Source organism: Malaclemys terrapin, chromosome 1, assembly GCF_027887155.1.
Source record: "Malaclemys terrapin pileata isolate rMalTer1 chromosome 1, rMalTer1.hap1, whole genome shotgun sequence".
NCBI lineage: Eukaryota > Metazoa > Chordata > Testudines > Emydidae > Malaclemys > Malaclemys terrapin.
This window is the reverse complement of record NC_071505.1, coordinates 25,152,325-25,165,863: the sequence shown is the minus strand read 5'-3', so window position 1 is coordinate 25,165,863 and position 13,539 is coordinate 25,152,325. Positions and strand designations below refer to the sequence as shown.

The following is a 13,539-nucleotide window of genomic DNA, read 5'->3' as shown; positions in this document are numbered from 1 at the left end:
GACTGCCGCCCCCGGGAGCCTTGCCCCCATTCAACCCCCTGTTCCCCCCCCCGACCACCCCGCCCCCTATCCACACCCCTGCCCCCTGACCACCACCCCAAACTTCCCTGCCCTCTATCCAACTCCATCTGCTCCCTGCCCCCTTACCACGCTGCCTGGCGCACTGGTGGCTGGCAGCACTACAGCCGCGCCACCCAGCTGGAGCCAGGCCACGCCGCCACCACCACACAGCACAGAGCACTGTGCTGCCCCAGGAGCTCACAGCCCCACCGCCCAGAGCATTGCGCCAGCGGCGGAGCGAGCAAGCTGAGGCTGAGGGGAAGAGGAGACAACAGGGGAGACCTGGGGCTAGCCTCCCGGGCCAGGAGCTCAGGGGCTGGGCAGGACAGTCCCACGGGCTGGATGTGGCCCGCGGGCTGTAGTTTGCCCACCTCTGCACTACACAGATCCCTAGCAAAAAGTTCCTCTCTCAGAGGGAATGTAGTGTCCATAGACACTATCACTACCTTGAGTAGTAGCTGTGGAATAGTTCCACTGGTGCTCTTAAAGCCTGAGAACACTGTTTCATCTTCCTACGTCCCATCATAAAAGAACATGTACAGAACCTGTTCAATCAGCCTTTGAGCAGATTCTACAGCATCACTTGACCACTCAGTGATAGCAACCCAGTTGATGTTGCTGTCTTATTTAAATATCCATCCATGTTTATAACTGAGCTATTTTTTCAGTGTACCTCTTTCACAAAGTGTTTGTGCTTGCTGATCCTGGATGCCATCTCATGAGCCTAGAACCTCAATAAAGCTTTTCTTGCAAGTGTTTATCCTGACTCTGTGGTCAACATTTATTTCCCAGTGCTTCCCAAAAGTCCCTTGTTTAGTCACACAATTTGATTTTTCCTGCCAATCAATTAACATGTTATTTCTTTAAAATAAACGTGACACTGCACAGCTGTTTTAATGCATAAATTAGGCTTCACAAAAACAATTTAGCAAGTGGTTTTCACTGTGTGGTTTTGTGCAAAGATATCTAAAGGTACAAGACAATTTCACACATCACAGGGAACAAAAGATTATCCCACAAACCTTGAATAATCATAAAATCTGGAAAAATAATAGTGCTAAGAGTATAAAATGATGTTTCCACTTTATCTGGCTTGTTATTGTATTTAAATTTCCTCTTAAAAATAAAGAAAAAACATGAGCCTCAGAATAAATTTACTGAAAACCCCTTTGCCAGCAATTAATAGTACACTGATGGAGACAAATGTCCATTTTGCCATTCCGCTGCACATCTCACCTTATATGTTGTACATGGGCAGCATGGTACTAGTGATTTATGGAACTTTCAAGAAGGTGTCATTGCTGTGGCAATTAATGTATGTTTCCTGCTGCTGTATACGATAATTGCTCCTGGAAATTAGATATTATTCTTAATTTTCTTCACAGTTTGTCAAGTACAGGTTTGTTGTCATAGCTGCCATGACAAATCAAGTGACCTTGCACAGCACAGTAAGCTCATGGGACTGACCTACAATAAAATTTCTACACAGCCATAAAAGAAATGTGTATGCCACACAAGACTACACATAATCTCTCTGCCTGACAAGATTAATCTTGATTGGTCCTCAAGCAGAGAATTTGCTAGGGTCAGTTCTTCTAAGTGAATGCACAACTTCATTGTATGCTGCAATGAAAATAAATTTGAAATTAAAAGTATTCCTACACTACAGAGTAGAGCACAGAAACCATGTGTATCTTATCAGATCAAAACAAAATACATAGGGATTGAGGCATTGAAGCTGCTGGTGGGAGATATATATTGCCCCTCCTTGTGCCAATATGAACCATTGTGTTGTAGCTCAAATCTCAGTTCTAGTGAAACAAGAGCTGTTGCATTCACTTGCCCTCCCTCCAAGTTTCTCACATCACATGGAAGGGAAGCTTTAAAATTTTCCTGGAACTCTTTAGTAGCAGTATGGCAGAAGCTACTGTGGGGCTGTTCTGAATCAATGGAATTTTTGGCCTCTTTTGCTGCACCTGCTGCATCCAGTGTTAGGAATGTGTGGGTCTCCTGCAGGTCCAAGGTCTCATGGCAGAGTAGATGTTATGGCTGTTTTTCTAACTCCAACTCGCTGCCCCTGACTTTTTCTGCCTTTAGTCCATCTACAGCAGTAGAAACCAATGTAGACCTCTGGCTGAATTTAGCACATAATTTTTAGATTCTGTATGTACTTTAAAAAAAAATGAACCATTTTGGATTCCCACAAAATTATTATGTATAATGACAGTGTGAATAAGAACTTGCATTTGTTTTTCAGAATAATTTCTGTGGAGCTACCAGAAGATGCAAGACAATTTGGTATTCAGTTCAGATGGTGGCAACCGTATCATTCTTCCCAGGGAGAAGATGTATGGGCTATCGATGAGATCATCATGACCTCAGTGCTTTTCAACAGCATTAGTCTAGACTTCACCAATCTAGTAGAAGTCACCCAGTCTCTGGGATTCTACTTGGGAAACGTTCAACCATGCTGTGGTCATGACTGGACCCTTTGGTGAGAACATAGATCATTTGTGTTGTATTTAAGTAGTTAATTTTAATATAATAAGCAAGTAATGTACAAAGTGATTGTTTTCCTTGTACTAGTAAGAGCTAATTGATTTCTGCATATTAATCTTTCTGGTAACTATTCATTGTAATTTCCCCCCATGTACACATCACTAACAACAATAGAACCGATGACCTTTTCATAATGAGTAAATTTTACACTGCATTACACAGAGATTTACATTTGATGAGAACTATGCACATACAATACACTTCCTGCGCAATATATTGAAAGTTGATCCCAAAATGACCACAAGTGATAATATAAATGCACCTGTTGTTATCACTTTACCTCCATAATACAGAATAACCAGTAAAGGACAAATAATTATATTTCTACATTTGTTTGCATGGACATTACAATTATTCTCTGGAACAGGAAAAAGGTCTGCAATGTTGCAAGTAATTTTGTTGGCATTACTGTTTATCTAGGCATCTATACTGTGCTTGGCATTGATATAAGAATTGCAGTCAGGGCTAGCCCTACATGCTTTCTTGCCAAGAGTGCCCCCCAGAAATTTTTTATGTGATATGCCCAGAAACACATGAAGGCTAGGGAAGGAGAAACATCATATGGATTTTTATAAACTGATCCCCACTCTTTCCTTTACTATCCATCCATTATCAGTTAGGTAATTTCTTGTAGTCACCATAGCAGAAGTTAATCTTAGGGAGGGATTTGAATGAGCAGAAGGGTATTGTAGCAGCCTTTCAGACAAGCTCAGGTAAGGGATTAATGCAGAAGGGAAGGCATGAAAGAGTTTAAAGTTTACTTCTTAGCTGTTGTTTCTACCTTTAAGTAATTTTCAGATCCAGCAGCTTGGTAAGATCTTGTCATCTCTGCTGGTATGGTATAGATATACCAGTAAAACAAGTCTAATTGATAGCAATGTGACTTGAATATAATATTTTTTTTAACTGAACAGTTTTTTAAATACTCTTTCAAATTTAATTTTACAATACATATTTTTATGCAATACTGAACAACGTTCTTTTTGTAAATCGTTAATATCTGTTCAAATAAAGTTGTGGAGTGTCTTAATATAATACATAGGTTAATGTAAGATAACAGTAGTTTAATTTCTGTGCTTTGATCAAACCCCAAGCAACATAGTTTCATCTCAGTCTGAGCAACATTTTTAACCTACTATGGCTTTAATTGGTATAGATACATTTACTTTGAGAAAGTACAATCATAGTAATTATAAGAACCCTCAAGGAAATATAAATAATTGTAGAATCCCCATGGACACCTAGAACAGCACCATAGGAGTTTTATTAACAAGTAAATTTAAGCAATCTGATTTGACTTTCTGATCATCTCTCAAACTATAAGGAGTTGACTTGGTTGTGGTAACAACACACAATGTGCTCTGGCAGTGATAATGAGACTTTAGAAGCAGCATTAACTACTTTAATAAGGATGAGGAAGGTATTCACTGCTCATTAAAATGGAACAACATGGCAGGACTCAAATTGTTTGCATGTTCTTAGTCAAAGAGTTAGCACGAAAGCCCTCTAATGACATTGTTCTCCCTCTCTTATCATTAGACATATGTAACATATGTGATTTTCAAGATTAGATGGGAAAGCAAAAGTTCTGCTTTATTTTCCTCTAAGACCACATCAAAATTTTTAAATTACAGTACTGAATTCAGTGTCTTATTTACAGCCATGTCAGTAATTTTCTGTAGTGGTAAAAATGTTGATCTTTTCTTGTACCAAATAAATAAGTAAAGCTTTTGGAATACCAACATTTTATTGCTGGATAAGTATTCTTCAGGCTCATTGTAAGACATGAACTATGCCCTCCACTGACCTTGTTTCTCTCGAGGGAAATTTTTAAACTTATAACAGGTCTGTACAAATGGCTGGTAGTTAAATTAATTATTGTTGGCTTTTCCCAGCTGAAAGTCCATTTGGTTCTCATTTTCTAACTCATGACTTTCCATGAGCATGGGTAGCTGTAGCACTGAGAGTGTTCTCCTGAGAATACTCTGACAATTGCTTTTTCATTAGAACAACTATAGTCAATATGAAATAAATCATTTTACAGCATGTCATCCTAAAGCCCATTTTCAGTGGAGAGAAGATTGCATCTAATTGTCTGTGTTGCTTTCATTTCTGGCTTGGAATCTCTAAATCTGGAACTATTTCTGCATACAGTTTTGGGAAAGTTTTCCCAATAATCCCTGATTTTATTTTAAGAATATTTGCTTTATTGTTTGAGTTTTTTGTGATTATATATAACCAACAATCTAAATTTGCTGTTTATAATCTATTTGACATCTGAGTCATATACTTTATAATAGTAAGTAGATTCAACATATGGAAGGGATCCGGGACACACTGAGTGCAGAGAGTTTCACATTCAAAAACAAATAAGTTGCACACTTCTTTTTTGCAGAATGGTCATATACAGGCATGATTAATCCCATGTTTTTTGCATTATAGTGGGAGCATAATATGAACTGTAATATTTATTCACCTCTGTTTGTTTAACTGGAGTTAGTTATCAAACTTAACTTAAAGCCTTTTCTTTGGGATACTCCCATAGGTGTAAATTAAACTAGCTGCATATGAATAAATCATATTGGGCCAGATCATGACACTATTATTTAGCCCATAAGGAAGAGCAAATGGTTATGCTGTGCTGGGAGGGAAATTGTTCATAATGGGCCAGATTCACAATCAGTAAGGAGTAAAACTGACTGGACAAAACCTTACAATGTTGAGTGCATTACACACAATTGAGGTTTTGCTTGTATTTCATTGGAGACTATTCCTTTTATTTTAAGCATCAACTTGTGACATAAAGCATATTGTTTTCATGCAATACACATAATTAAAATATAATATGATGATATAGTTAGGGATTATCTATGTGTATCAGACACAAGGAGATGTAAAATGCTCACACTTCTGCTATCTTCAGTTGCAGCAAGATTGGCCCCAATATGAGAGTTTGGAATCTGGCTGTTATGTTAATATTCTAGGTCAGTTTAGCCTTATCACTCAGTTATATCCATGTGGCTTTCTATTATTCCTGGAAGTACTGGCCTTGAAGGTGTAGTAAATCTGCAAATCCCATCACAGTTTACAAAGACGACTGGCTGACATTCGTTGTGATATCATTCCCAGAAGTACCAATTAGTTCAGAGTGCTTGCAGGTAGAATGATTATTTTGAGGGTACATGTGGGTATTGGCTATTTCTCTGCCTGCTCATGTGTAATTATGTACATAACTAGAAATCAGTTCACAACTAATATTTATAATACAGTGTTTTTAAACACACTTCATGTATATCTCTTTCTATTTATTTTTGTACCAGGTACATTAGTCTATCTTTCTATAACATCTTCAAATGTATTCCAACTGAATGTTTCCCCACACAAAGGACACATTAAATATACTAGCAGTAGAGTCCAGCAGTAAACAGGTACACTGGAGAATTGAAGGGAAAAGTAGTGGGAAAGGAGGTAGAGATCATATCTTTAATGCTACTGTTGTTAAGCTGGAGGCAATTTGTGGGTGATAAAGGACTCCATGAGTCCATATTGAAACTTCCTCCAAGTGAAAAAAAGCTTTGCTTGGAATATCATAGACATAGACTATCCTCCTTTCCTTTAGGACACTTCTTTTGGAATTTCATTTTAGTAATGGCCTGCGAGTTAGATAAACCAGGATTATAAAATAATAATTAATGGAGATATCCCATCTCCTAGAACTGGAGGAGACCTTGAAAGGTCATCAAGTCCAGCCCCCTACCTTCACTAGCAGGACCAAGTACTGATTTTGCCCTAGATCCCTAAGTAGCCCCCTCAAGGATTGAACTCATAACCCTGGGTTTAGCAGGCCAACGCTCAAACCACTGAGCTATTCCTATTCTGAGTCTCTACCTTATCTCTCAGTTTTACAGGAGATTCTAAATTAACCTCTAGCATGCGTTATGTGGAAACACAGTCCATGCAAATTGGAGCTTCATATATGATACAATTCAACTTGGTGATGGGCTGTGGACAGCAGTTTACTCCTCACATGGACAACCAGGTGAAATTGGAATACTCCACCAACCACGGTCTGACTTGGCACCTTGTTCAGGAGGTAAGGCAGATTGGCTAGTAACTTTTGTGTTTAGTGACATCCTGCTTTTCATAACATTGTCTGGAACATTGTCTGGAAGTCTGAAATACAAAATTGGGGAAGAAAGGGATTAATTTATAGAGGAAAAAATGGGAATGCTTACAACCACTACAGCACAGTGGGTCACACGTTTCCCATGCTACTATTGTAGTAAGATATAGCTGCTATTTGCTGGAATGTGGTTTTGCATAAATTCTTTCTGCCGTCAAGCTCAATCATTCCGTAGACCCAAAGTACATCCCTTCTGGGAACTAGTAATGATATATGAAGTCTCTTGCCTCAAGTCACTGGTTCAAATCAAGCCCAGGGTAATAGTGACCAACAGTGAGCACCATCTCTGGCTTGTTATTTGCCTATGTGAATTGATGTCTCAATCCTTTTCCTATAACAAATGAGTGATTATTGCATTGGTCTTAATTTGCATCCTTGTTGTCCATGTCAACAGAGAGACCAAACTCTGACTAGCCAAGAGAGTAAACTAACATCTTATCCTTGAGTTCCCTAGATGGCAGTTATAAAGGAGTTGTAGAGAAGCATGTACTGTGCAGTACCGATCCTGCAGATATGCAGGGAGGATTTCAGTGCCCAGGACTCCAATCCAGCACTTTTCATGAGTAATATAAAAGTTTTTCTGTGTCATGTTGTGTCTTAGTACTTTATTTTGGGGGGCAGAGTAGATAAATGGCAGTAGCCTAAGGTTTAAACATTGCATTATTCTCCCTTCAGTAATGCTTCATTGATTGAAATAGTATTCAGAGCAAAGCAATACATACTGTACTTAAATGGTGTTCATGTCACTTCTACTTGGAAAGTGCTGTAATAGTCTCTACAAATAGATCCTACTGGCGGGTGTTTGGAGTTTGTCCTTGTCATTAAGGAGAGATCAATTCCCTTTAGTTTTCAACGTCCTTGTCCTATCTCAATTGAGTTGAGTTCAGAGGAAAAGCCTGCAGCTGAATCATTTTTCCCACATCACCAGGTGTTACCATGATGAAAGGATAAGAGTGGAGGTTATTTGTAGTATGCTGCAAGGAGGTAATCTAGCCAGTAAACAAAGCACTAATTAATTAAAATGTCTGAAAGTTCTGTTTGCTTCTCACTAAATGATCAGACTGCGTTTATCAGACCTTTTATGAGAGATGAAACAGAGAAAATGTTTGGAAAATTGCTAGAAGGAACCGCTTTCTTCAGAAGAAATATTCAAAATCATATAGAGTTATGAGAGCTTTGGTCAGTATTTTAATATTTTTAATGGATGGCTGGGGTGATTTTAGATTCTCTGATTCCTCTAAAGATTATTGCAAAACATTAATATATATTGAGCTTCTTTAAACTTTAAATATAAATATTCTCAGTCATTAAAAGTACTTTCAAGTTATGATTCTATTGTTAGCTATATAGCAAGATGTGCTAGGTGCTTTCCATTTAAGTCAGGTCCCTGTCTCAAAGAACTCTCAGTCTGAGAGTCCATACTGTAATGAGCTCCATGCAGGTGGACCCCTGCACCTGGGCAAAGTTCATTGCAGGATTGGGATCTACAGATGAAATGAAGACAAAATATGATTAATTCTTTCTTAATTTAGCTTTTAAACACAAATATCATTACCAAAAGCAAACCAAGTTTTTACTCTTACTACAGAGTTACAAGTAAATATCTGAGTGTTATTTATATAAAATAGTCTTCAAGCCTGTGATGTACTTGTAAAGTAGAAATGTATTATACCCATTTTACATATAAATTAACTGAGGCACAGCAACATTGACTACCTTGGCCAAGATTACACAGCAAATCAGAGGCAGAGCTGGGAAAAGAACCAAGGAGTACTGACTCCCAGTTTCCTACTCTTTCTACTAAGAGTAGTACTACAGAATAGTGAGGATAGGACTGAAAAATAGAAAAAGGGGTTATGCTGAAAAACAGTGAATAATAAAAGGTTCTCAGAGAGATGATAATAGAGAGAAAGTTAAACCAATTAGGTGAATTTTCAACAGCAGTAGAATTAAAAATAAACAATTTAGAAGATATAGTTTTAGTGCTGTACTATAATAGTGACACTAAAACCACACCCAAGAGTACTGGACACTGGTGTGGTCAACAACTACAGGAATGATACAGAAGAACCAGAAAAGATAATGAACTTGCATTTATTTTCACTATAAAAAGAGGTGAGATGATAGAAGTGCATAACATTGTAAAAAGGAGGCTGTGTCTAAACTGCCTGAGAGTGTGAAGGAATCACACACAGGAAGACAGCAAAAGGACACTAAAGGGTTTTTGTAGAATTATACCAAAGGCATCTGTGAACATATTGAAAAATATAATTAGACATCCACATGAAGGAGAAAACATCACATGGTAATAATGCTAGACAGACCTGCTGTAAATGGGCCATATGGTCTCTTCTGTCCTAAACTGTTACTATTATGAGGTTACCAAAGAAAGCCTTTGGCTTGTCTTAGGATCCTTCTGGCTCTCAGTTCTTTGCTCTGACATCTGGACCACACAACCTCCAGATTCACTGAATGTGATTCACCTTCCAGAAAGAATTCAGTTCCTAATGTTGCCTCCAGATTAAACCTGATTATGAAATGTTTTACTTTAAGGAATGCCTTCCAAGTATGCCTAGCTGTCAGGAGTTTACGTCAGCAAGTATCTACCATTCCAGTGAATTCATGCAGTGGAGGAGAATTACAGCCCTGTTACCACAGAAAACTTGGTAAGAGACTACATATTTTGATGTAATTATTCATTTAACCTTGTATTTATATCACAAGGAATAAACGAAATCCTGCTGCCCTTGCTCAAGCCAGTGGATGTATTGTCTGAGTAACAGCTGCGGGATTTGGCCCAGATACAATACTTTATCATTGACCATCTTCCTAACATGATTAGATTGTGAAGTATTGGTAAGAACACCAAGTGTTTTTTCAAAGGACACAATACACACTAAGACTCTGATCCTTTAATGAACTCTGCATTGGCATAGGGATCTGCCTGCATGGAGCTCACTGTAGGAACAACGCCCACATTATTTTGAAGGGGCCACCAACAAAATGATTCATTAGTAAAAATAATTTGTTCTTTTATAGCAGTTTACACCTTTGAAGTGCTGTACAAACATTAACTAATCATTCATTTCCAGGAATTGTCACCCCGTTCCTCTTTTACTCTAGACGTTTTCAAGACTAGCATTCCCTCTTGCAAAAGAAAAATGACCAGAAAATCGTACCCTGTTCCTTTTTCTTGTAATAGTAATTGTTTTGCCTTCTTTCATATTTTTATTTACTTAACTAGATGATGTCTTACATTAGTTATTATGACTTTATTATAATATTCAAATAATAGATTATTATATGTCTGATTAATCTTCACTGATTCCTTCATTTAAGAATTCAATTACGCCATCATTCCAGTTAGAATTACTCCTTGCTTATCTTCAAACCCAATGTATTGTAGCAGCTGGAATTAAAGCCAGTGTAGATCAATTTTTCATTGTTTTTTCTGTCCTTTGTAATTTTTCTGTACTCTCCATAGGCTGGCTGCAAATCATTTCATTTGCATGTCTCCACATATTTTGTATAAAGTATCGGTCAGAAAATACTAAACATCACCATTCAAAGGCCAATGAACAAATAGTTAGATTATAATAGTCCCAATCCTGCAGGGTGCTGAATGGCCTCAGATGTCAAATCTGGGAGGCCCAAGGGCACTCAGTAGCTTGCAAGAGGCTTTTCGCACTTTTTAGGATTCAGATCCGAAATAAGTTGTTTTTAAACTAAGTACTAAGACATACACAGTACCTAAAGTTATAATGCAAAATGTGCAAGTGGTGTTATTACAGGCATTTTTTAATTTTAGGTTTTCTAGACATATGTGATGACAGAAAATGATTCCATTTTCAATTTAGGAGACTTGTTTAAAGGGAAGAGTTGCAGTGAAATAATAGTCAAGTTACTGGTTTATGCTATGGACAAAAAATTAATATATCCCATTTTATCTTGTGTCTGAAGAGATTTCCTTCTGTTAGTAGAGTTTTGTATGTAATTAAGGTACAAATAATCACTGTGTAATGTAGACAGACTCCAATCGGCGGTGACTGGCATCAAACCTGTGACCTCTGAAGCTTGAGCTAAAAGACCTGTCTTTCTTAGCCAAGGCTGTAGCAGACTCCTCAATCTCCAGCCGGTCTAGTTACCATTAAAGGGAGATAAAGTGTTACATGCAGCAGGCATGGGTGCTGCACTTTACTTCCTGTTCATAAAAATATTATTTCAGGAAACTATGACATGATATTGAGTATTCCCGTTGAGGGGAAAGGGGGGAGTGATGGCATGCCCTCCACCAGAAGGTAATGTGATACTCTGTACAATTCTCAGCTGATATTATTTTTTCCTTCGTTTTCATCAGTGAGGAGTGGGGATAAGACACAACTAACACTGATGAGATTAGTAGTAGTTTTTTTGTTTGTTTGGGCACTTGCTAGTAGAAAGGAAATTTCTGCCCTTGCAAGTGTGAGGTGTGCTGTGGGTGGGTACTGGATATGCAGAGGACCCCTGAGCCATCTGGACTGTACAGCTTTATTGTGTCCTGAGATCCTGTATAAGCTGCACAGCCCAGGGAGGAGCCCTGAGAGGAACTGTACCAAGCCCTCTTCTTTCTAAGACGCAGCATACAGGGGGTAGATGAGCCATCTCCTACTCCAGGCCCCTTTGATCTCTTCCCACCCACTTGTTCACCCCCTAGCTGCACTGAGGACCTGGACCCAAGCTGTGGGTAGCCCTAGTGCAGCCAGGTGGGGAGGTACCCTTACTCCCCTGTATAGCCATGTTAGTATTTGAGAGCACAATTTAGCCCTTGATTAATCCAAATTTTAAATAAATCAGCAGTTCTTTTTCTTATCTGTTCAGAAATCATTTGACCTCATGTACATATATTTTTATTATTGTAACTGTTAATTCTGTAGGTTTTCTGAGATGAAAATGTAGCAGTAAGTCCATTCCGTCACTCTAGTGTCTCTATTACTCACTTGGGACCAAATCCTTAAATCTGCTCGGAGGCCACATAAACACAGTTCCACTGGTGTTGGCCATTGGCTCAGTGAACTGCATGAATCCTCTGAATCAGAGCCTTTTGTAGATAGGAGCCACAACCTCTGCTAAGGCCCAAAGCCAAAGGTGATAGTCAGAGCTGTAGCCAGGGTGTGCAGGGATGCTCTGAGTTCTGCCTCTAGTTTCTGAGAGAGGAGTTTTTCCTGTAATGCAAAGTCCTTTTGCTCAGGTCTTGAACAAGGAACTAGACTTGGTGCATATTCACTATGGGACTGGATGATTTTTCTTTTCAAATGAGTCATTTAAACAATGCCTCTCCTTGGCATAAATCTATTTTAATCTTCTGGTATTTTTATACTGACAAATGCATCTGTAAATGTAGTGCATCCAAGTAATCATGGTTTTACAAGGTCCCTGTTTTAGCTGAGATCTGTTGAATTAGAAAATCTGTTATAAGGAATCTAATTGCATTGGAAAAATCAAATGTATGCACCTGTTCTCTGAAATTGTATTGTAAGTGAATTGAACATTTCTAACACTGATGAAAATTTATTTCAATTTTATGAAAGACATTTACATAAGAACAGGCCTAATGAGAAACAAACAGCTGTCAGTTTGCTGACTTCATAAACAAATCAACACCTAATGACTGAATGAGAGTTTCAGGATAATGGAGTAAATGTAATTACAGTATCTCAGAAGGTAGCAAATATAATTTTTATCAGCCTCAAATTTGCATTGGCTCCTCAAGTTTCCTTAATACCAGGAGAGAATGCAGCATTATTTTAAATTACATATCACAAAAATTCTGTAAGAAAGAGGAGAGTGTTTTGCTTGCAGTACCTTTTTCTGCATTTGGGAATCAGTATGATTTCTTTCATTTTTCTAAATGTAATGCCATAACAATAACTTAAATTTAACATCAACCTGACTCAAATGTAATATCATCAGGAAGCCAAAAACAGATTTCGAGCCATACAAAAAGTCTAAAATTTGAGAAACAGTTGTGACATTTTGAAGGTGCTTTTCCCCTGTAATTCTTTTTATATAAATCTTTGATATTACGCTGTTTGTTTTAGTAGGAGACCAAATGGTGATTGACCAGACAGCCAATTTTTTATCACTGAGAATGCAGCTGACACTCTGCCTTTTATTCTTTTTTCCTTAATTAACATGGCCTTTTTAAAATCTTGATTGCCATTTTAAATAGAATAATCCTCTTAAACCGGTTGTTACCTTGAGCTGCAGTATAGCTTTGGAGAGCTTTCAAAAAGTATGGGAGGGACTGGTTTTTCCTTAACACTGCTCTTGCAACCAAGAGTTTAGTCTAAATACATTTTCTTTAATTCAGACAGACACCTAGATATGTAACAGCTCTTATTATTCAGAGCCATGTGACAATCATGTTCATTTTCATAGGGTTCCTTCCAATCACTTCTATCCAATTTACCCCAGTGCTGTGGTAAGGAAGCAATCTGCGCCATTTTCCTTGATACAGATCATATTTGCATTACAATGGTAGAGCTGGCTTGTTGAGACTCCAGCATAATGGCTGAGAAGCTTTTTAATTTTTTTTTCTTTTTTAACAAAAAGACAAAAAAAAACCCACCCCACATTCTGTTCTAGGCCTAGTCAGCGTAATGAGTCATCTCGGAGCCTGATGAGTGCTGCTGAGCTGATGACTCATCCCTGAGCATGATTACCTGAGGGCTCCACATCAATCAGCCAGGGCTCAGCCA

General features: G+C 38.2%; 1 protein-coding gene across 1 annotated transcript in view; it reads left to right on the top strand.

The window, feature by feature from the left end:
* Positions 1-13,539, top strand: part of RELN (reelin) — a 446,977-nt gene that overhangs the window by 313,995 nt on the left and 119,443 nt on the right. The window contains exons 20-22 of the mRNA XM_054017864.1: positions 2,318-2,554; positions 6,520-6,712; positions 9,356-9,468. Coding sequence (XP_053873839.1) covers positions 2,318-2,554; positions 6,520-6,712; positions 9,356-9,468 — 543 coding nt within the window. The remainder of the gene's footprint in view (positions 1-2,317; positions 2,555-6,519; positions 6,713-9,355; positions 9,469-13,539) is intronic.